The 24620-nt window shown below is 42.2% G+C and overlaps 1 protein-coding gene and 1 long non-coding RNA gene across 7 annotated transcripts in view; one reads left to right on the forward strand and one right to left on the reverse strand.

The window, feature by feature from the left end:
- SLC36A2 (solute carrier family 36 member 2) overlaps positions 1-24620 on the reverse strand; it is a 75392-nt gene that overhangs the window by 23820 nt on the left and 26952 nt on the right. For 2 of the 5 annotated variants that reach the window (XM_030762809.2, XM_022590184.2), the window contains exons 1-3: positions 1750-5122; positions 1045-1133; positions 400-495 (exon numbers count right to left, since the gene is read on the reverse strand). In XM_030762809.2, coding sequence (XP_030618669.1) covers positions 400-495; positions 1045-1133; positions 1750-2016 — 452 coding nt within the window. In that variant the 5' untranslated portion in view covers positions 2017-5122. Of the gene's footprint in view, positions 1-399; positions 496-1044; positions 1134-1749; positions 5195-12567; positions 12804-24620 lie in introns of those variants that run through there. The other 3 variants (XM_089909586.1, XM_089909587.1, XM_089909585.1) reach the window with 3 other exon arrangements.
- The window catches only part of LOC149749697 (uncharacterized), a 30853-nt gene continuing 26807 nt past the window's right edge, over positions 20575-24620 (forward strand). For both annotated transcript variants that reach the window (XR_016392821.1, XR_016392822.1), the window contains exons 1-2: positions 20575-21198; positions 24365-24434. This is a non-coding gene — a long non-coding RNA (uncharacterized LOC149749697). The remainder of the gene's footprint in view (positions 21199-24364; positions 24435-24620) is intronic.

The raw sequence follows: 24620 nt of genomic DNA on the forward strand, positions 1-24620 counted from the left end.
TGGTAGCAACTAGTACTTCTTTCCTTCATGGTACTTATCCCAGTGGCTATTAAGTAACTGTGTCCTAAACTGTTTAAGGTCTCTGTTTCCCATTGGACTATGGATTCTGCACGGGCAAAGCTTTGTTTGCCTTGTTCCCCACAGTATTTCTAGGGCCTGGTACATAGTCACAGCTAGATAAATGTGGTTTAATAAAAAAGTGAATGATATTCAAGTTGCATAGCAAAGGAATGAGAACCCTGTATATACAAGAAGTGGGGTTGGATCAGGAAGACTGCCATTGAATCCCTTTCATGTTAAGTCCAGCATTCTGTGTTACACGAGCCAACTTTCCAGGGAAGAGAGCATCCCTGAGAGCCACATGTCCTCCCTACTTTGGACAAAGCAAGAACAAGGTACCTTCCCCAGTGTGCGTGGTTCCGGAGCCAGGTGCTGGGGCTGGCTTCTAGTCCATGCATCACCGTATCCCCGTAGTCCATAAAGGGCTTGTTAAGTCTGCAGGAGAGACTGCGTACAGTTATCAAGAGGCAGTTTAAATTAAGATAATATACTGAAAAGTCAGGAGACACATAGCAAGACAGAACCCAGCTAGAACGGAAAGAACACTGGGGCAGAAACCCAAGTTCTAGTTCAGGTTTTGACACCTGGTGGTATTTCCTTGGTGGCTTGTTTTCCTTACCTGTCAAGTGGGATGGTGACTATATAACATGGGTAATAATACACACCTCGCATGGGTACAGTAGTTCTCATATCCTTGATCCCATTGGATCCTCATGACAATTCTCCGAGGCAGGGTTAGGCATGGATTGTTTATGCCCAATTTATAGATGAGCCAAGCAGATAAGCACAATGGCCTGATTGAGATCACCTAATGAGTCATGTGGTAGAGCTTCATTTAGGTCCCTGCCCCAAATGCTTTTCTCTTTTTCTTGGCCTTGTTGGAAGAAATTAAGAATTGAACTCTTGTTATATGTGGGATGCTTCTGGGATGTCCCTGAGAACCAAGTACCAAAGGAAGTGACAAGAGGACGGTGTTTTCCTCACCTGTGGCAGAAGCGCTGGGCACACCTGACCAAGATGTGCATACAGTGGCAGGAGATGAAGCCCATGGCCAGCAAACTGAGAGGGCCCATCTGGAGGAAGGGCCAAGGGGCAAGGGAAGAGAGAAGAGAATGGACTTGTGAATAACTTGGCCAGGAGAGATTTGGTAGTGCAGATATTATTCCGGACTCAAAGAATATTCTAGCAAACTGGTTTGCAAACCCTTTTTAGCAGTAACAGCGATTCTTTCTTTTCTTTTTTCTTTCTTGAAGTATACTTGACTTAAAATGTTATCTATTCTTGCAAAGATGCTCTCAAGTCGTACTCTGGGAAAGTGCAAAAGGCAATCACGATGGGGTATTGTGGAAGGAGTAAGGGCTCAGAACTGCGGTCCTTAGTGGCCTCTGAGGTGCCCCTGAGAGCTAGTGCTCTACAGAGCACAGCTGGAAAACTAGTCATAGTCCAACCCTTGCCTTCCACAGGGGAGGAAGCTGAGGCCTGGACAGTGGACAACTGACTTGCGCCACTCAAAGTCTGTGGCAGGGTCAGAACTCAAACCTAGGCTAGATATCTAGACTCCAAGTCTGGACCAAGCAGCCTTTCAGAAAGATTGCTCACTGTAGGCCACTATAAACCTTTAGAGGCTGTCCTCCTACCTCCTTGCGACCATCCAGTTGTACTGGCCCCACCTGTGGCAGCCCCTCTTACCAGGATGCCTGCATTCTTCATAGCCAGGGGTAGTCCCAGGACCCCTGTGCCTATGTTACCTTTCACCAGGTGAACCAAGGCCTGGAATGCTCTAAAGGAGAGGAAAAAGACATGAGCATGTGGGTGTGCAGAGGTGAGGAGATCCAACAGGCATTCTTTCCCAGCGTGCCCACACCTGAGCTGAGCTGGATAGGTGGGCTCCTGGTTGTCTCTCAGTCTCCACGGCCTTTGCTGGCACTCTGGGTCTCGTGTAGGGTGACCAACCATCCCAGTTTGCCCAGAACTGTCCTGGTTTTATCAGCTAACACTCAATATATGCCATTAGAACACTTACTATATAACAGATATTATGCTAAGGATTACATGTATTATCTCATTTAATCCTCTTGTCAAGACAAGGAAGCAGGTTATTGCCCTTATTTTGCAGATAAGGAAACTGAGGAATAGAGATTTTTAAAAAATGACTTATCTAAGGATATACTGGGGAGCCAGAATTTGAACCCAGAACTGCCTCAGAGTCTTTGTTCTTCATCCCACTTCTACTGGACTGCCCCCCGGAAAGGAGCCCAGAGAGATGGGTTAAAGGGACAGCCCCATTTCATAATTGAGGGAAATAAGGCTCAGAGAGGGCAGCGAACAGCCCAAGGTCATAATACTGGTAGCAGATATAGGACTGAACTCATAGAAAAGGAGAAAGGGCAGGCAGCAAAGAGAAATCATTATGACTAATGAAGAGGTCAAATGACTTGGTCCCCAGATGGGGTCTGTTGGGACAGGGTTGTATAGGGTTTGGGCTCCAGAGGGATTTTTTTTTCCCTCAGGCCAGGACCTCAAACTGGGGAATGGCAAGTCTCCTCCTACCTCCGGCAAAAACAAAACCCAACACTCAGACTTTTAAGACAGAAGACAAGGTCTAAGCCAGCCGGGGTAAAGATCTAGGGAGGTATGCTCTCTGGTGGTGAATTAACTAAACAACCTATTTTTACACCTCTTTGTACCTGGACAAGGTTAAACTAAGATGAGTATCGGGTTAACATTTATAACTTGAGAAACCTTGGAAATTCCCCATGAGAGCCTTCCAAGTGAAGAGACTTACTGTGAAGAACAGCAGAGGTATTATGGAAGGAGCCTGGTCTCTGGGGTTGGACAAACCAGGGATTAAAACCCAAGGCTGCACTTCCCTGGTGGTCCAGTGGTTAAGACTCCACACCTCTACTTCGGGGGCATGGGTTTGATCTACTACTTAACTAGCTGTGTTATCTTGGGCAACATGTCCACTTTGCTGAGCCTCTATGAATGTTAGGAGGAATATTTTTGGAAGAACTGCCTCAAACATTCAGGGATTAATATAAATGTTCTTTATATTAATCCCTGAATCCTCTAGCTTCCTGAGGATCTGCCCATTTATTTGTTAAGGGTTAAAGAGAAAAACTGTGGGAGAAAGAGGGTGGAGAGTCTCTGCGTCCCTTTCTCTCTCCCTGTGGGTGTCAACATCGCTGATTGAGCACTGCACCCCACGGCCCTCCAATGATGGACTTGTTTTGCAACTAGGGTCAAAGGGTCACTTGGAACTTTCTAACTAAAGGACTTAGGAAATCTGAATTTAACTTTGGGCCACTCAGACAACTTAATAATGTGGTGAGTTGTGCAAAGCACTGGGCTGGGAGGCAGGAGACCTGGGTTCTAGCCTTAACTCCTTTGGTGACTTCAGAACGTCACGGTAGTCACAGTAGTCGGCTTACGGGCATTAAGCTTGGGGGCTTCCTGCACAAATTGTCTTTGCAGCCACCCTGGGAAGGAGCCAACTGTTATCTCACAGAGGAGAAACTAGAGTACTACGTTCTATCACTTGCTCAGGCTGGTAAGTAGCTAAAGTAGGAATTCAAACCCCCGTGAGCTAACTCCATAGGTACCATGCTTACCCAACCTGTTTATTACCTCCCTCCAAGCCAGGAGCTAGTTCTGACTTGCTTTCTTTCTTTGATTCTTAAGTAGCTAAAGTTGCCATCAAACCATATCTTATCGGGTTGGCCGAAAATTTCGTTCGGGTTTTTCCATAAGATGTCACTATTCCAACCCAACCGTTCAGGACTGGTTCCCTCAAGGCCTCCGATGGAGAAATAGCCCACCTCAGTAGTGGATGGCCCCAAGGCCTGGAGATCTCACCCTCAGGATCCTGAATTCTTAGCAACCCTGGGGGACTAGTCCTGGGGCAAGTGAACCCGGTCATAACGTCACTCATTGTGTCCATCCCTGAATGGTCCCACAGGGTGGCAGTGGGAGGAGCTTTGCCTGCCTCTTTCTCCCTCCTTGCTGCACACTCTCCCCCGACCCACACAACACTCAACCTTTCAGATGTAACTGCCACAGGCAACCTCCTTAAATTCACAATGTGTCCCCATTTTGCATATGGGGAAAACTGAGGCTTCGAGAAAGAAGGAGCAGACTCACACCTTGGATGCAAGTGACCTTTCCACTACTCCGACAGGGTCAACATTTTCGTCATCAAGCTGTGGAACCTGACCACCATGCCAGCCAGTCGCCCCTCCCATTTTCCTCAGTGAACTAGCCACGCTGCTTGAATGGTGGAGGCGAAGGGAGCTGGAGCTTGGCTTCCCTGCCGAAACCCTTTCAGTATACCTCTCCTTATCACGGTCTGAAAGCCTCATGAGTGACCCCCCCACTGCCCCCCAAACATACCCCAGGGAGGTGGAAGAAACTAGACTGTTCTACATACTGTGCTTTTGATGTTGTCACTGCAGTGGTCAATGGAAGTACAGGCCCGGGTAACTGCAGGAAGGAGGCAATGCTTGGTTGTCTGTGGTTTTAGCTCAAGTGTCACCTTCTCCACCAAGAGGCTGGGGATTCTGCCCCTCTCCCGGACATTATCAGGACTGGCCAGGAGCAAAACTGACTCTAGGGCTATACTTCAATTAAAAAGAAACAAACAGACAGACAGACAGACTCTAGGGCCAGCACTGGAGTCCAGCCCCCATCCTGCCAATGAGCCAGTGCGTGGCCTGGGGTAACTTGCCTTAGTTTCCCCACCTGCACATGTTGGGGGCTACAACACTCTATCCTAAGGGCTTTCTGACAGTCTCCCCTCCTGCCCCTTTAAGTTCTCAAGTTGACTCAGTCTCTGACTGTACCTTTTGCAGCTCTGGTTTCCCCAAGGCTGCATGATGGGTTGGGGGTCAGACACACCTGCCTCAGGGTTTTTGCCACTGCAAGCTTCCAGGCTGGAAGGCAGAACTGGGGATGGCAGAAAAGAGCACTCACGTTATGCCCTTGGTCGTTTCCAAGTCCGGCGACTCAGAAGGGCTTCCATCCAAGAAACTGGAATCCTTGTTCTGCAACTTCTTGGCACTTTCGGAAGAGGGCTTGAGGTCCAGTTTGAGGTCAACAGCTCCCTGGGGACCCCCGGCACTCTTTGTCATGGACATGGCTGTTCACAAAGAGAGGGCTCCCGGTGATGGTGGGGTCTGCACTGAGCAGGAAGGTGTCCAGTCAGGTGCAAACCCCAGCTCAGCTGCGGCTTGTGCCCTTAGCAGGCGCTGGCCAAGCGGGAACGAGGCCCCGCCCACCTCCGCCGGAGGGTGCGCCTCCTGCCCCGAAGAAGCCCAGTGGAAGAGGAGCAATGGCCAGGAGGAGGAGGAGAGGAGGGGAGGGCACTGCGGAGGGAGTCATCCCCGCTTACCTAGCAACAGTAACGGCAACAGCGACTACGACACTGATCATTTTGATAACTACTATTTATTAATCACTTCACTAAGGGATAGATGCTCTTCTAAGTGCTTTACCTATATTTTCTCACTTAGTCCTATAAATTAACTAATGAGGAAATCAGGCTCTGAACTAAAGGGACCTGCCTAAGGTCACATAGCTAAAAAAGTGACAGAGTAGGGACGAGAGCCCAACGCGTCAGGCTTTTTAGCCAATAACCTATTTCTACATCCAAGAGAATATCTATCCCGCCCTGCCACCTCCGTTGGGGCAGGGGCTCTGCTTCTCACTGGCTGCATGCCTGCTCTAAGGCATCCTTCTGGGAGCTCCCTTTCTTAAGCTGGAAAAAAAGGAGCACTTACTCACCTCGAACTGCTTCTTAGCTTCTGTGAGGCTCCAGGGAGAGAGGAGTGGGGATTCTTTTGCAAAGGGACGGAGAGGCAGAGATTGTTCAACCCTTAGCCTAGCTCTGGCCGCAGGAGAGGGTGTGAGTTGCCTAAGGTCACATGTGGCAGTCAGGACAGAACTCTGCTGCTAAAGAAGGCTTTGGAGGTTTCCGTTCTCTGTCATTATCTCTGCTTCAGTGACAGATGAATGGGCCAAAATTTCCTCCTCCCTCAAAATTATAGCATTTACTCAAGCCACACCATTCCCCACGTCATCATCTCATCTGCCACGAGCTTTATTTAAATGGTCTCACAGCTAACTGGTAGCATTCGAGACAGATTTGTCTGGGCCCCTCCCTCACACGGGACCCTTTCCAAGGTCCTACATGCAATTTTGAATTTGTAATTTTGTGTTCTTTTTCTTAAAGAGGCTCTCTCCACCCCTTACTGCTACCCCCAATCCCCTTCCCAGTGGTATAAGCTTCAGACTCCACAAAGCCTGTCTACTTCTCTGGGTAGCACTGTTATTTTGTTTTTACAGATATGGAAACTGAGGCTCAGGGAAGTAAAGAATAGCTTGCCCAAGGCCACAGCAAATCCTCTGCAGAGCCCAAACTCTACCCTAGTCAGATCTTTCTATCTCTGAAGGCTGAGGCTTTGACCACTACACTGACCTATTGGTTTGAATCCTTGCCCCACTCTTCAAGTTTCTTGCCCTGAATCAACTGAAACACTCACTGTGGTTTGAGAAACATCCTCTATTCCCTTGTCCAGCGCCATTTACGTGGCAGTATTCCTGGCCTGTGGGGCGGCAGAGATTCCATAATGTGATGCTAATCTCAGATCTGATCCACCGATAGATCTTTTTTCTTGTTCAGGCAACAAGATCAGTAAATAAGATTGTCTTGAGATGTTCAGATAAAAGAATAGTTCTTGGGGGCTTCCCTGGTGGCGCAGTGGTTGAGAGTCTGCCTGCAGATGCAGGGGACGCGGGTTCGTGCCCCAGTCTGGGAGGATCCCACATTCCGCAGAACGGCTGGGCCCATGAGCCATGGCTGCTGAGCCTGCGCGTCCGGAGACTTGCTCCGCAGCAGGAGAGGCCACACAGTGAGTGAGAGGCCCACGTACCACAAAAAAAAAAAAAGAATAGTTCTTGGGACTTCCCTGGTTGTCCAGTAGTTTGGACTTGGTGCTTTCACTGCGGTGGTGGCCCCAGGTTCAATCCCTGGTCAGGGAACTAAGATCCCACAAGCTATGCGGTGCGGCCAAAAAAAAAAAAAAAAAGACTAGTTCTTGCTTTCCTCTCCAGGTTTGGAGAAGAAACCTAAGTTAATCTTCAAGCCTTTGGGAACAGGGCTGCTAGAATATCAGAATTTGGCTGGGGCCCTTCCCAGATATCATCACCTACAAGAAAACCTGCAGGGCACAGCCTGCAGACTTCCAACTTGTTGTACCACCTGTCAGCAGGCAAGAGGGATTCTTCCAGGATGAGAGCCTCCAAAATAAGCCCTTCTAACACTGGTCCAGGCAACTGTAGCTCTGGGTTCCACTACAGCTCTACCATTGTGATCCTGGGAAAGGTATTGCTCCCCTTTCCCCCTTGGTGAAATAGGTACTAGATTATAGAGGGCCTCCAAGGGACTGAGGACCCCAGGGCCTGTGCTTTTCATTCCCACTGGATGCTGAGATGCAGGTCCAGCTCCTTTTGGGTTGGGGCACATACAACTTATGTGAGGACAGCCTGAACTGCCTGACCTCTCCATAGAAGGTGGAACAAATGGGATTTAAATAATGAGAATCTTTATGACCCTTTAAAGTAAACAGAGAATCTTGTGTTTTTTATTCTTTTATCGCAGTTTGGAAAGTTGGTGTGTTATCAGAATCACCTGGGGAGATAGTAAAGCACACAAAGACCCAGACTTATTGAAGTAGGGAGAATTCGAGCCTTTCTATTTTTACCAAGTTCCCCAGGTGGTTCTGATACTGGCCAGAGTTTGAGTTCCACTACTCTATGGACTAGGAAGAATTGCCCCTCTTTAATAGATTAGAGAACTGAGGCAGACAGCCGGGGAATGCTTTGCCTGAGGTTGTACTGAGTTGGCCAAAAAGTTGGATTCCTGTAAGATGTTACGGAAAAACCTGAATGAACTTTTTGGCCAACCCAATATAATCTGGTGGAAATGAACACAAGTACTCTTTTGGGCTGGAAGTTAGGGACTTCAAAAACAACAATGAAACCAATACTCTGGTGGAATTTATTACCCCATCCTTGTTTCCTCAGCCACCTTTCCATAGCCTGTGGTTGTTTACTATGGCTCTCCTGTTGCCTAGATAAAAATGATAATACACTCACATGTGCCTAGCTCTAGACTAAGTGTGTTACATAAGGTAGGCACTCTTATTATCCTCATTAGATGAGGAAACCGAGGCTCAGAAAAGTTTACTTCACTTGCCTAAAGGCAGGGCTCTGATTTGAATCCAAGCCTCTGAAGCTGTAGTTTAGTTATTCCCATGTTCCCTTATATCCCTAGTGCATAGTAGAAACTCTAGAATTAAAACAAAACAAAACCCTCCCATGTACATAGTTTATGTGGTTCAAGACTTTGGGGTTTCATGCATCAATCAAATTTCCAAATGAATTTTAGGGCCTGCCATTCCAGTTCTGCAAGGATTAGGCCATTAGCCACTGCAGTCGCCCACTGACAGTTCACCCTGAAGGAAATTCAGGAAGCATTCTGTGCTTTGACTGGCTCTAGATAGTTAAAATGCGTATCTAAAGAATAATTTCAATGAACTCAGATGCTTGCATCTTCCCATACAAAGAAAAACACTAAAATTGTTAGCGTGAGATGTGTGTTCTTTGTGATTATCTCTTGATGTTTGACTATGTGTTTTTTTGTTTTTCCAGCAGAAAAACTCATATACCCTGGCGCCTCCCTTAGCTCTTTGGATAAGATACCTCAGAGGTATCTGAGAGGCTGTCTCTTGGGCTACAGTCCTCAGTAAGGTCCCTGAATAAAACTTAACTCGCAACTTTTACGTTGTGCATTTTTCTTTCAGTCAACAGTTTTGGTGACCATGAAAGGATTCAGAGAAGACTTTTCTCCTTTGAACTCTATGAGGATCCAGAGTCTTGGTACTAGCAGAGGCCCCTTGTGCCTGTCTGCATCGTCAGTGATTCCAGATGAATTTGGTTGAGTCTCTCCTGGGTCCTGGATCTCCCGTTATTGGCTGATGATCCTAAGTTTTATATGGTGGTGGATAAACCCCTCCCTGTGAGGAGTAGGTCTTCCTTGAACTTAGTTTCAAGAAGAGGTACCTGGGTTGCCCCAGTTGAAAAATACTAAGTAGGTTCAGACTGAGTGATTAGGTAGGAGACTGACCTGTTATTTTCCCTCGAATTGGTGACTTTAATTGAGTTTGTCAGAATAAAAGTAAAAATGTTACATGAGAGTTTTCAGCTCTGAAGAAGAAAAGGGACATCTCCTCCTGGCCAGCAATGGCTTTCTCAGGCAACTGAGAAACTTGCAGGAGTGGTGGAGGCAAGTCCTCATACCAGGTAGCAGTCCCATAGGGAAACCCAGTTATTTAATTTAAAAAACTTGCTCCTTTGGGGAACCACGTATAAGAGCTGGCCACTCAGTGATCTGAGCAACCACGGCGGTCTTAGATTGCCAAAGGGAAAAGCCAAGACATGTAAAAGAGCTGAAACGACTCTAGGGTGACACCTAGAGGAGTTAAGCTCACAGACAGCGCCTTGGCCCACCACACAATCATCCGTAGCAGTTCATCCTGACAAACCAACCCAGAATGGGAAACAAAGCTTTCAAAATAAAAAAAAAAAGGAGCAACAGATTGCCAACCTCCAGCTAACACCCCAGCTTGGTTCATGTATGCTACCTGTGAAAATTATACTCACAAATGCTTACTTAATTGGGGAAAATATACTAAAGGAAACCCCAACCTAAAATGGCCAAATTGGGGCTCTTTTCACGTTCCAAAATTAATTTTTGTGTGTGTGTCTACAGTTAAAGAGCAGACTGAATGGAATGCTTATTTTGATTGGTATTTAAAAACTTCTGGAAGAGGAAATGATAAACTAACTTCTTTGTGGGAAATCAACCAAAAAATTGCTTGAAACAACATCAGAATTTTTTAAAAGTTGCTAACGTTAATTCAACCCTGCCTCACTCTCGGCTCCTCCCTCATATCCTCTTTTATATGAACTGCCTGACCCAGATGCCATCTCTCTCTCTCTTTCATCACCTTTGCCTCCTGCTGCTTCCTCTTTCCCCAGTAAAGGAGAAACTTGCATTTCTCTCCCCATGCCTTTAAGATGTAAATGTTCTAACTGATCTTTTTAGGCATTTTGTTCTGTGTTTCGAGAGCTTGGTCTCTGCCATCCAGAAGGTATACATACATTTGGCAGTCAGTCAAATAGACTGGGATTCCGAGCAGTCTCTTTAACTGTGCCAGTTTTCAGGGAAATTTATCAGAAGGGGTCCCAGCCCATAAGGAGCCTTTGTCATCTCAGCCTTTGCTGCATCGCCTCTACAATGCAGGCCTTTACTTTCTTAAACTATTTTGGGGAGTAAACTTTCTGGATCTTGTGAAGGCTGCATCTGTAACAGGGAAGAGCCAATTCTGAATCCATGTTGGATCTGTTTGTTTTACTTTAACCTTTGCTTTTCATTGCTTTTGTTATTATAATCACTGTCTAAGGCTGTAAGCATCCTGCCACAAGGTACCAAAGTGTCTTTGCTCAGCTCACAGAGACATTTTGACCCTACCCACCTGTGAATGGCTGCAGAAAGGAAGAAATTAACACATCCCCTCCTATTTTGCAACATAAATGGCCTTTTTACTTTATTTCCTCACCTCTTCTCCCTCTCTGTTCTATAAAAGAAACTGGCATCCAGACCCTGATAAGATGGTTTTGGGGCACCCTAGTCTGCCATCTTCTCGGTCTGCCGGCTTTCCAAATAAAGTCGCTATTCCTTGCCTCAACACCTCGTCTCCCGATATATTGGCCTGTCGTGTGGCAAGCAGAGTGAGCCTGGACTCGGTAACACATCCTCTGAATTCTCTCTTGAGGATGACTCTTGCGTCATGTTGGTTTGAGTTGCTATTAAAATACTACTCATCAATGGCCAGACAATGGATCCTTTAAGTTGGAGAAACTTCTAAATTGGTAAAGTTTTAGAGAGTTCTCTTATAAATAGCTGTTTTATTGGTACCATGGAAAGACCAAATTAGAAGGTGGATACAAAAACTATAACAGCTAATCTTAAGAACACCCTTAATTTAAAACAAATTAAACAAACAAAAAGTGGTTTAGGAAGACTTATTTGTGATCTTGGCTTCCCTTCAATGGGTCTTAGAGATGCTAATAAAAATATTAGATTAATTAATGTTAATTAGGTTGATTAACAAAGAAGAAGCTGAGGAGAAAGTCAAGAGACTTCTCCCCAACAAGGTGGAAATTTTAAAAGTACTCCTCCCAACAGGATGGAAATCTTTAGATGGTTATTAAGCAGTGGGATAAATAAAATGAATTGATGGGATTAAAACAAAGGTTTTGATACAACACCACCTAAAGTTGGATGAGCCAAAGAGACCCTATTAGCATTCCCCCCCAACATTAAAGGGACCCAAACAGGTCTGCTCTATTTACCCCAGTTCAAAAAAATTTATAAGGCTGGAAGAAAATTACACTGAGATACTTGAGCAGCAATTGCTTGGGGCAACAGTTAGATCAATTAATCAAGTTAAAAGATTGACAAAAGGGCCTGAGTCCCTTGGCTCAACCCATCACTGTGGACCCCAAAGCCTTTTACACAAAAATGGGTAAAATGGCCAGGGGATAAAAATGAAAGTTTCTGAGACTCCTTGTAAGACCAAGTCTTGTTAATGGGTCCTAATGGAGCTAAAGTTAAAGGTATAAGAGTTAATAGAATTGAGATGAAAGGTGATAAAAATTGATGGGCTTTATGTAAGATGGTTACATCTCTTTTGCCTAATTATATTGTGGGATAGACATTATGTCTCACTGGGGAATACTTGCACAGTATTCCTGGTACTAGAAGACAAGGTGTATAAATCTGCCCCCCAATCAATATTAATTAAAATACTAAAAGAAACCAAGAGAGTTACCAGAGCCCACACAATATGAAGTAAAAACTGGGGGCTAATATTCAGGGGATAATAAAAGCAATAATGGAGACTTTTTTTCCCCTAGGGTAAATTGCTCTGGGTTTAACTTGTGCACTCAGAAAGTGGGCCTTTGTTGAATGCTTTGTGCAAACTTCTGGAAACATAATAAATTGAATCCTAAAGTTCTAGAACACAGAGCCCTTGATTTTCAGTTTAGTGGGAAATCTACTTGCTGATATTAAAAAAAAAATCAAATTAAGGAAAATGTAGTCTAGCAAATCAATCTTCTGATATAATTTAGGTGGCAGACCAGTTCTTTGGGGGAATTAAAAGCAGGTATCTTTGTCTTGCAAATCTATACAAATCAGAAATGTAAATATAGCCCACAATGACCTGAGACTGAGCCTAATTAGCTCAATCAGATAGAACCTGAAACCAAAGGCGGAAAAAAAAAAGGGAAAAAGAAGGTTTTAAAACTCAAACTGCTAGAAAGTCTCCCCCACCCAAAATCTTAATTCACAGTCTCCATAAAGATTTATTAAGAACAAATACAAACCTTAAAAGTCTTCTCCACAGGACTTCCCTGGTGGTCCAGTAGGTGAGACTCCACGCTCCCAATGCAGGGGGCCTGGGTTCAATCCCTGGTTGGAGAAATAGATGCTGCGTGCATGCCGCAGGATGCTCTAAGCCTGCAGGCCACAACTGAGTACACATGCCACAACTAAGAGTCTGCATGCCACAACTAAAGATCCCGCATGCCACAGTGAAGATCCTGTGTGCCACAACGAAGACCTGGAGCAGCCAAAGTAAATAAATAAAAATAAGATTAAAAAGTCTTCTCCACAAATAGTAAAAAAGCCTTAGTCATCTAAGCAAATAAATTTAACTTATTCCAACGGTTACTTATAAACTAGTAAGTTTAAACTGTATCATTAATACCTGATTCATGACTAAGTTTTAAAATGAAGCTATGAGATCTCTGAAAATGTCTGTTTATATTCTGTGTGTCCATTATACATGTGATATGTCTCTACCTTCAGATAGTATTATCAAATTTATAAAAGAGCTCTATTTAACTGACTTAAAAGTGCTTACAAATTAAATATTTCTAAATGTAACAGAAACTAACCCAAATGAATTTCAAGTTCACATGATCTAGGAAATATTCAATATTAAGTTAATATTTGTTATTAGAGTTTGTTGGTTTAATTCATACAGGTTTACTAAAAGTCAAATAAGGTTATATTATCTCTCTTATAAAATTCACCAGTAAGGGGCTTCCCTGGTGGCACAGTGGTTGAGAGTCCGCCTGCTGATGCAGGGAACACGGGTTCGTGCCCCGGTCCGGGAAGATCCACATGCCACGGAGCAGCTAGGCCTGTGAGCCATGGCCGCTAAGCCTGCGCGTCCGGAGCCTGTGCTCCGCAACGGGAGAGGCCACGACAGTGAGAAGCCCGCGTACCACAAAGAAAAAAGAAAAAAATTCACCAGTAAGGACTTCCCTGGTGGTGCAGTGGTTAAGAATTCACCTGCCAGTGCAGGAGACACAGGTTTGAGCCCTGCTCTGGGAAGATCCCACATGCCACGGAGCAACTAAGCCCGCGAGCCACAACTACCGAGCCTGCACGCCTAGAGCCCGTGCTTTACAGCAAGAGAAACTACAGCAATGAGAAGCCCACGCACTGCAATGAACAGTAGCCCCCGCGTGCTGCAACTAGAGAAAGGCTGCGTGCAGCAATAAAGACCCAACGCAGCCAAAAATAAAGTATTAATTAATTAATTGATCAATCAATTAAAATAAATAAATAAAATTCATTGGTAAGAAAAATAGCTTAGAATGATGGCTGAGTTGGTCTAATGTCTCATAAAAGTTTCATGGGTAATCTAAACATAATTGTTGGGAACAAGTGAATTAAATAGATATAAATGGGGTAAGAACTTTCAGGTGATCTCTTTAAGAATACTTACATGTTATGGTATGTCTACTTAAAATTAACTTTCTCCAGATTTTTGGTAACTTGAAACCTGAGAGTTTTGCTAAGTTAAGTTAAATGATGGAAGTTCATTAAATATCTAGATCATTCCCAAATAAGATACTGAAACATTAATTACTGAACATAAGCTTCCTTTTAAAGAGAAGCTAAAGATATTTAGGACTGAAATTTCAGTGTAGCACCAGGGTTTTACAGTGAATTTTTTCTATAAAAATAGCACATTAAAAAAATCATAAATAATATTTATAAGTTTACCAATCTATAGAACGCTAATGTAAAAGTTCATAATTGCTTCCTTCTTGGTTTTCACTAGAAATTAAGTGAAAATAAGGAAAACACTTTTATATGAAAGGAAAAGGTATATGGAATGGAAATGCATTTTGCTAAGAGAAAAGAAAGTAATTTTGTCCTGGAGAGAGACAAAGAAAGGGAAAACACAGGACAAAATCTCAAGGTGAAAAAGAAAGTTTTAGAAGGTTTGTGGGAAAGGAAACCCAAGAAAAGTTTTGTACGTGGTCAAGACTGGCTAATATTGGCCTCTCGCCTTCTGAGATGGCCCACACTCTGTCTGTGGAGTGTGTATCTCCCTGAATGAGGCTTCTTTCACTTTGGTTCACCCTTGAATTCTTTCCTGTGCTGAGCCAAGAACCCATACTCAGCAGCCATCCTAGGGATTCGCCTGAGACCTGGGTGGGATGTGACCACCCTCTCATGCCCCACTTTCTTTCCTGCACTAATTTTGTGATCTAAGCCTGGCTGCAATGCTTGTCCTTGAATAGTTCTCAGTAACTAATGATCTTAAGGGAACAAAGGAATGCAGGAACAGAGAAATGGCAGTCAAACAACCGTGTGGTGGTAAAGCAGAGTCTTAGTTCCTCCCAAAGGATATACATAATAATACATCTTTGAGTTCTGCAGGAACTGAGGGCCCCCCACCCACATGGAGGACAGAATGATGATGTGGAACCTCTTGATTTCAACCAACTAAAGCTTGCACTCTGTCAACCTCTGCCCCAATTCTATGCTGGATTTTCCTCTGCTGAAGCCCCCTCATGAATATGCATGTACCCTCAGCTTAAAATGTCCCCAGTTTTGCTGTCTGGGGAGACACTGCTGTGGAAAAGATCCTCAGCGTTCTCCTTACTTGCTGCAAGTAATAATTAATCCTTCCTTCTCTCGGGAAAAAAAAAGAAAGAAAGACTGGATAATAGTGAAATTTAATTGCGCAAATAAATTTTAATATTAAAAGTAAGCTGGTACAAAAACTAGAATTCGGTTTTCTCTCTATGTTAAGAGAACAAAGTTTTCTTAGAATACTGATCTGCTTTTGGTAACATATTGTAAAGTTTCTTTACCGTTTAAGCAATCTGGTATAACTTTCTATAGTTGTCTTTAAAATCTTTTATTGTCACTTTGGTTGAATGAATAAGTATTATTTCACAGTGACCTGCGATCCCATTTGACCAAGTGTTTTAAAACCCTTTGTTATCTTTGACAAACTTTCCCAAGTCAAATTCTAAATGAAGTTTTGTTTTTTTTTTTTTTCTTGTGGTACGCGGGCCTCTCACTGCTGTGGCCTCTTCCGTTGCGGAGCACAGGCTCCGGACGCGCAGGCTCAGCGGCCATGGCTCACGGGCCCAGCCGCTCCGCGGCATGTGGGATCTTCCCGGACCGGGGCACGAACCTGTGTCCCCTGCGTCGGCAGGCGGACTCTCAACCACTGCGCCACCAGGGAAGCCCCTTCCCTAGATTATTGGGACCAGACATCATCAGATTAGTTTCCTTCTGGTAAAAAGTAAAAGTCAAGAGCTGTGGATAGAGTTCGTTCACATCAAAAGGAAGGAAGGAAGCCAATACACAGAGTCAACCTGAGCAGAGGCTCAGGAAGCCCTGATATGACCTGACTCCTGGGTGTGTCTGCTCCCACCTCTGACTGCCTCAGGATCCTTCCTGGGGCTTGACCGTTCCATGAACATTCCCAAGATCTTTCTCATACAGTCTCCTTTTGTTCCCCATTTACTTTAGGTTGAGTTGAACGAGAGCCCTTATTACAGTTTTTCCCTAGAAACAAAATACCTAGTTGTTGTGGGGAAAAGAAACCCTTCTTAATATCAGTAACCTGCTCCTAAAATTTTGACCTGTGCAAACATGCCTGATAATCAAGTTCCTATTATTTTGAATTGGAAAGATTATGTCACATGACACATCAACCCAAACACTCAGCCAATTTTTGAAACATAACTAAAACTCAGTAGAGTGTCACTATATACGTAATTAACCGATGTTAGGCTATAAATGCTTACAATGTGATTCTGAACACAAATTAATGTGCTTGTTACAAAAAGTTGCTTTGTTTACAGTAACATCTTCCATATCCTCTTTGTGGACATTTGTTCTGTGTTCTAGGCTGTCTGTGTGGGATTCTAACATTTGGCTGTGTCTGGGATGTAAGACAGTGTAAGAAATATCTCAAGATATTTCTCACAGATTGTTTTGTTAAACCTGTTGTATTGAGTCTGGGGACATAAATGTAAATGTTTCCTAAATAAATATTGTACAGAAAAATTATAGTGGGAGAGATATATTTATGCTATGAAGTTTGGGCATTAAAAAATAGTGAGGGACTTCTCTGTTGGTGCGGTGGTTAAGAATCCGCCTGCCAATGCAGGGGACACGGGTTTGAGCTCTGGTCCGGGAAGATCCCACATGCCGCGGAGCAACTAAGCCTGTGCGCCACAACTACTGAGCCCGCGTGCCACAACTACTGAAGCCCACGCGCCTTAAAGCCTGTGCTCCGCAACAAGAGAATCCACTGCAATGAGAAGCCCGCGCACAGCAACGAAGAGTAACCCCTGCTCACTGCAACTAGAGAAAGCCTGCGCGTAGCAACTAAGACCCAACACAGCCAAAAATAAATAATTAAATAGATAGATAGATAAAACTAGTACCTTACCTTAAAAAAAAAAAAAAAGAGAGAGAAATATTCTATTAGGTGTTGACTTAAAAAATTATTCACAACCTAAAAGTTGAGAGTTAGGTTTTACTCAGAGGGAATTTTTTGGACTCAAGCCCAGGAGGCAGCATCTCAAGTTACCCTGAGAGAACTGCTCTGAGGAGGTGAGGGGGGGAGCCAGGTTATACAGAAGTTTTTGCAACCAAGGGCAGGTAGTGGGGAACATCAGAAGATTACTGTTAATTAAAGAAGACCAGATATCTCAAGTTAAGGAATTTAGTGCCTTTCTATGTATGGGAAGGTGCAAGAGTCTGGGCTCCCTGAACTCATTCCTTGGATATGTACCTCAGCTATCTGGGGCTAGTATCCTGTATTTTCAAGTCCTGAGTTTCCTCAGAGCTCACCGTAGGGAGTGGCCCCAGTCTGATGGCTGCTAGATGGCAGGTTACAAACCTTCTATATAACCTGCCTGTTCAGAGCAGTTTCTCAGAGCTATCTGAAACTCTGTCTCCTCAGATGCAGTGCTCATTTTGCCCCAAATAAAACTTAACTCACAACTCTCACGTTGTGCGTTTTTTTTAAGTCAACAGTTATGGTGACCATGAGCAAGGGACCCAGAGTGGACTTCTCTCCTTTGCCTGAACTCTATGAGGAACCGGAGGCTTGGTACCAGCAGAGGCCCCTTGTGCCCGTCCACCTCCTTGGAGAGTTCAGACGAATTTGGGTAAGTCTCTCCTGGTTCTCGGATCTCCCATGTTGGTTGATGATCCTGAGTTGTATTTGGTGGTGTATAGCGGGTATCTGTCCCCGCCCAGGCTTTGGTTGAAAGATACCAGGGAAATACCCACCCAGTTGAAAGATACTGGGTGGGGGGAGGGTAGAGTGGGGGGAGTGCCCAGTTGAAAGAAACCAGGGTTTGCTCAGTTGTAGGAGACTGAGTGGTTGGCTGAGTAGTTAGGTAAGAGGTTGATCTGACGCTTTTCCTCAGTTTGGTTACCTTAATAGAATTTGTTGGGATAAAAGTGAAGATATTACATGAGAGCCTCGCTCTAAAGAAAAGGGACAAGACTGCCCCCGGCCGGTTACAGCTTTCTCGGGCAACTGAGAAATTTACGGGAGTGGTGGAGGCAGAGGCCTCATACCAGTGCAGTGGTCCCATAGGGAAATCTACTCATTCATTAAAGCACTTGCTCGTCCAGGGGTCGCGGACAAGAATTGGCCATTCAGTGATCCAAGCACCTGCAGTGGTCTTAGACCACAGAAGGGAGAAGAGGGCTGAAACGACTCTAGGGTGATGCCTAGAGGAGTAAAGCTCACAAGCAGCACACTGGCCCATGACACAACTTCACTAGTAAATTTCATCCCTGACAAATTCAACTTAAAATGGGAAACAGAATCTCTCAAACAGAGAAACGAGGGGCATCAGAAAACCGACCTCCGACTAACACCCCAGCCAGATTCATGTACAACACTGTACAGAGCTCATACTTACAAGTACCTAGTTAATTGGGGAAATTATACTAAAGGAGATCTCAACCTAAAATGGCCAAATTTAGGTTCTTCAGATATTCTAAAATTGCTATATTTGTGTGCACAGTTAGAAAAAGCCGGCCATAAGACCAACCAGACTGAATGGAAAGCTTACATTGATTGGTACCTAGAAGCTTCTAAAAGAGAAAATGATAGAGTAACTTTTTGAAACCATCAGAACTAAAAAAGGCTGCTAGCACTCTGTCTTTGACTCTGTCTCTCCCTCTGCTCCTCCCATGTATCCTTTCCTATCAGAATTCCCTGGCCCAGACGCTATCTCTTTTTCTCTTCCAACTCTTCCACTTCCTGCTGCTCCCTCTTCCCCAGCAACGGAAGATAAAAAATCAGAATTGATTATAGCTCTCTTTAAGGAGAAAACTATTACAGGGAGAGGTGAGCCATCCTTGGTGCTTAGGTACACACCCTGGACCGAAACAGAACTTAGAGCCTTGGCTAAGGAACTTCCCGATCCAAGTCAAGATCCATTGGGATTTGCTGGGACTTCCCTGGTGGTCCAGTGGGTAAGACTCTGCGCTCCCAATGCAGGGGGTCCAGGTTCGATCCCTGGTCGGGGAACTAGATCCTGCATGCATGCCGCAACTAAGAAAGCCGCATGCCGCAACTAAGAAGGCCGCATGCCGCAACTAAGAAGGCCGCATGCCGCAAATAAGAAGGCCACATGCTGCAACTAAGAGCCCACGTGCTGCAACTAAGACCTGGTGCAGCCAAAATAAATAAATAAGTATTAAAAAAAAAATCCATTGGGATTTGCTAAGGAATTTGAGTTAACCGTCTGGACCTATGAGCCCGGGTTTTCAGATCTATATCAATTAGTATTTACTTAATTGGAAATTAAAGTAAATCTCGCCCTAAAAATGAAGAGGCCCTTTTAGTGCAGAGGCAGTTAAGTTAAATTAAGGTTAAAAAGCTGACTTGAAAAAAATACCTTTTCAGAATTCTGACTTTAAACAAAGTCCTTGTAAAGGGAAACCTGCATTTCTCTTCCTGTGTCTTTGAGATGTATATGTTCTACCTGATCTTCCTAGGACATTCCATGTATGTCTATATGTGTATGTATATGTTTGGAAAACTTGACCTCTGCCATACTGCTTCTGAGAGTAAACTCTCGTATTTTACTTTGGTTACAATCTCCCCCACTCTCTTATGGGGAAGCCTCTTGCGTCTTAATGATTTGAATCACTATAAATACATATGTTTTTAATGGCCAAATGATGGATCCTTTTAAAACTGGAGAAACTAACAAATTGGTGAATCTAGTGCACTCTTATTATAAACAACTTTTACTGGTACCTATAAAAACAAAAAAAATCAAATTAAAGGTGGAAAAAAGAAATACATCTAATGATTAACCTAAGAACTTCTTTAGTTTAAAACAAGTAAGAAAAACTGGTTTGGGAAACTTCATTCCTGATCTTTGCTTTCCCTCAGTGCGTCTTACAGATGCTCATAAAAACATTAGAATAATTAATGTTAACAGGAAAAATCCTGTAAGGAGAGTCTGGATACTATTTCCACCAAGGTAGAAATTTTAAAGGAATTATCTCAAATAAATAAAGAAATCTTTAGATGGTTATTTAAAATGGGATAAATAAAATGGACATTTATGTAATTAAAACACAAGGTATCTGACATTACTACATGACCTAAGGTTAAATGGGTCAAAAGGGACCCCCCTACTGGTCCCCAACATTAAAAGCCAAACAAGTCTGTTCTATTTACCCCAGTTTTAAAATATATTTAAGGGGCTAGAAAAAAAATTTTTTTTTAACGCTGAGATACTTGACCAACAACGATTTGGGACAACAGCTAGGCCAAAGGGTCTGAGTTCCTTGGCTCAACCCCACTCTGGGGATCCCAGAGCCTTTTATATAAAAATAGATAAAATAGGGAACAAAAAAAAGAAAAACTTCTAGAACTCCTCCTGTAAGCTTGTTGATTGGATCCTAATGAAAAGTAAAAGTATAAAGTTGACGGCATTGAGATGCAAATATATAAAATTGGTATATTTAAATGGACTTTATATAAGATGGATACATCTGTTTTGTTTAATTATATTGTGGGATAGGCATGCTTCACTAGAAAATACCTCCCCTACATGGTATTATAAGACAAGGCATATAAATCCGCCCCTCAGGAAATATTAATTGAACATACTAAAAGACACCAATAGTGTTACCTGAGCCATAAAAATAAGTAAAATTGGGAAGTAACATTCAAGGACTAATAAAAAGAAAAACAGTGATTTTGCTCTGGCTTAAGTTGTAAACTCAGAAAGAAGGTCTTTGCTGAATGCCTTATACAAACCATTAAAGGCATGAGAAATTAAACACTAAAGTTCTCGAACACAGAACTCGTAAAATAAATTTCAGTTTAGTTAGAAATCTTGTCACTGAAAAAACCTTTTAGTATGGTTTAGGTTACAAACCTGTTCTTTGGGAAACTAAAAGCAACTGTCTTTCTCTTGCAAATCTCTACAAACGGAAAATGCAAATACAGGCCACAAGGAACTGAGACTGAGCCTAATTAGCTCAGTCTGGCAAGACCTGAAACCAAGGAAAAAAAATAGCAAAGTGGCAGTTTTAAAATTCAAACCGCTGGGAATGCTCCCTCAGCCAAACTTTACAAATAGTAAAGCCTTAGTCATCTGAGCAAGCAACTTTAACGTATTCCAACTGTTCTTTGTAAACTGGTAAGTTTATATTGTAATACCTGATTCATAACTTTTTTTTTTTAAAGTGAAGCCATGAGCTCTCTAGTTTTGCCTGTTTATGTCTATGTACACATTATATATATGAAATATCTCTACCTCTGGAAAGTATTATCAAAATTGAATTTATAAAGAGCTCTATTTAATTTTAAAACAAAGTGATTACAAATAAAGAAACCGGCCAAAATGACTTTCAGGTTCACATGAACTGGGAAATATTCAATATGAAGTTGATATCTGGTATTAAAGTTTGTTTGTTGATCTAATTAATAGACATATCCTTAGTCATCAACATTAAGTATAATGCTTTATTACCCAGGTTTAATAGAAGTCAAATAAGACCTTATTATACCTGTTGCAAGGAAATAACTTGATATGCTGAAACTTTAAAGTAAATGTAAATGAGATAAGAACTTTTGGGTAAACTCTTTAAAATTAATTATATTTTAGAAATGTCTAGTTAAAATGATCTTTACAGATACTTGATACCTTAAAGTTCTAGAGTTCTGCTAACTTAAGTGATGGAAGTTTGTTAAATAGCTAGATAATTTCCAAAAAAATAAGATACTGAGACATCAATTACTAAATAGAGAAACTAAAGGTATTTAGGACTATTAATGAAAATGTTTGGTGCCACCCTAAGATGTCCTCTATAAGAAAACAAATGTTTTTAGAAATCATCACTGGTATTTATGTCCACCAATCTACAGAATGCTAATGTGAAAGACAGTTCATAATTGCTTACTTCTTAACTTTCACTAGAAATTAAGGTTTTTAAGAGTTGAGGATTCCAATTTAAACATGTAATTAAAGCTAACAGGAATAATACGGAAACATTTCAGTGTACAGTAGGAAAGTAGAATGTGCGTTTTCAGTAAAGAAGGTTTGAGGAATGGAATTACATTTTATTGAGGGAAAAGAAAAAAAATATGTCTTAGGGCTGGTTGGTTTATTTGGATAAAAAAATAAGGGACAGGCTGATATAAAGACAGAAGTGATGAAAGGTTGTGGAAGAAAACCCTGAGGGGGGGAAAAGTTTTATACATGGTCAGGATTAACTAAATTTAGATTGAAGTTAATTAAGTAAATAGATTTTGTTGTTAAATAAGCCGGTACAAGACTGGAATTTGAACAAAGTTTCTCAGAGTGCTCCTTTTTGATAACAGATTGTGTGAGTTTCTGTGCCCTTAAGTAATCTTTTTGTGACTTTGGTTAAATGAATATTGTTTCACAGTGACCTGTTATATTTTAAAATGTTTTGATATTTTTAACAAACTTCCCAAATATTAAAATCCAGTTAAAGCTCTTTTAGCCTCTAGCTGACTCTGGGATGCTTTGAAGGAACATGTCAGACATCTTAGAGAGGAATGTTAAACTAAGTTTATTTCGTATGTTTAATTACTTCAGAAACAATGTCAAGTGACTGGAGATGAAAATTAGGTTATAGTGTATGGATAAATGTCATTAATATAGATATTCCAAAATTTATATGGAATTCCTAACATTGATATGCCCTGATATAACGTTATCAGTCATAATTCCGGTTATTCTAAAATGTTATATGTCACAGAAATATCCACGTTTCCTACTAATTGCCTTGTACTCAAACCTTTAACCACGTTATTTTAAGTTTTGTCCTGATGCTTTTACAAAATGAAGATTTTCAAGACTCATAAAAAGAACTTTTTTTTAACAAACATAAGTTTCTGATGGCCTTTACTGTGTAACAAATGACGGAAAACCTGATTACTTCATCCAGATCAACAGGAATCAATTACATGGGACTGAATGAACTGACGAATATGATTTATAACTTTTATGACTTTGGGAAGTATACTAGCTTTAATCTTTGTTTTTCAGAAAAAACTTTTCTCTTATGCTATGACATACAACTTGATAAAGTATACCTTTGTAAACAAAGATAAAACATTTATCTTTTTCTCTGTACCTGATCCTGCCCGTAATTTGGCTTGATGGTTTACTACAACTAGTTATACTAATCCTTGTTTTAATTTGTTCCTTATTTCCGAATTGTTGATGATTTGTGTCTCCCTGCTGCACTATGACTTTGTCAATAGTACTAGCTGCATTACTTATATCCTGTCTATCTTATAAGATTGTTGTCTCTTACAGTACTTAGTGGGTAACCAGGCCTCCAACAAATTTGATGATGGCTAAACATCTTGAAAAAATAAATCACATTTATGACTCTTATAAAATAATTGTAATAGTGTGATTCTAGGTATGGGAAGAAACGATAAGGAAAAATATTTCCTAGATCATAGTAGACTAGTAAGACAGAGGATCCAGAGAATCTTTAATTACCAACAGGGCCTAATCCAAAAATTACACCTGGAATGGCATAGCAACAAGAATTTTCTCCTGATCTGGGATGAGCCTCCCAGCGCTGCGGGACAAAATCTGGTCATGAAATGTCTCCCAAACATTGATCAAATTTCTGACCAAAAGGAGGGACTGATAAATGGAATATTTAAACAAAGGACGTCACACTCATCAGTGATTGCAGCCCTCCAACGTGAGCCGGTGAGCCCTGAGGAAACTCAGGAAGGAAAGAATACCTGCTACCAGGCAGCCATCAGATTGCAGCCACTCCCTACTGTGAACCTTGAGGAAACTAAGAATATGAAAATATAGGATACTGTCCCTAGATAGCTGAGATGCATATCAAAGGAATGAGTTCAGTGAGCTGAGACACTTGCATCTTCCCATACACAGAAAAGTGCTAAACTCCTTAACTTGGGGTATCTGGTTTTCTTTAATTAACAATAATCTTTTGATGTTCCCAACTACCTGCCCTTTGTTGCAAAACTTCTATATAACCTGGCTCCCCCCCTCACCTCCTTGAAGTAGTTCTCTCAGGGTTACTTGAGGTGCTGCCTCCTGGGCTTGAGTCCTAAAAATTCCCACTGGATAAAACATAACTCTCAACTTTCAGGTTGTGAATATTTTTTAAATCAACAGGTGATTGATGGAAACTAAACTTTTGGTGGTGAGAAGTCGAAATATAATGTCCTACACATGAAATTTATATAATGTTATAAATCAATGTTACCTCAATAAACTAAAAAATTTTTTTAAATAAATAAATTAAAGGAAAAAATAAATCTACCTTTATTTTTTTTAATAGGGTTGAATTGAGAAGGGAAAAATAAGGTGGCGATTCTGCTGTGTGGATCAGGGAACAATACCCAGAGGAGGTGAGCATGTAGAACGGATGTAATTTAGACCAGCGGTCCCCCAACTTTTTTGGCGCCAGGGACTGGTTTCGTGGAAGACAATTTTTCCACGGAGCAGGTCGGTGGGGGGGAAGGTTTCAGGATGATTCAAGCGCATTACATTTAGTGTGCACTTTGTTTCTGTTATTATTACACTGTAATATATAA

This window comes from Delphinapterus leucas, chromosome 3 (genome assembly GCF_059928025.1).
Source record: "Delphinapterus leucas isolate spDelLeu-1000000601 "Yukka" chromosome 3, BTC_Dleu_Yukka2, whole genome shotgun sequence".
In the NCBI taxonomy this organism is placed as follows: domain Eukaryota; kingdom Metazoa; phylum Chordata; class Mammalia; order Artiodactyla; family Monodontidae; genus Delphinapterus; species Delphinapterus leucas.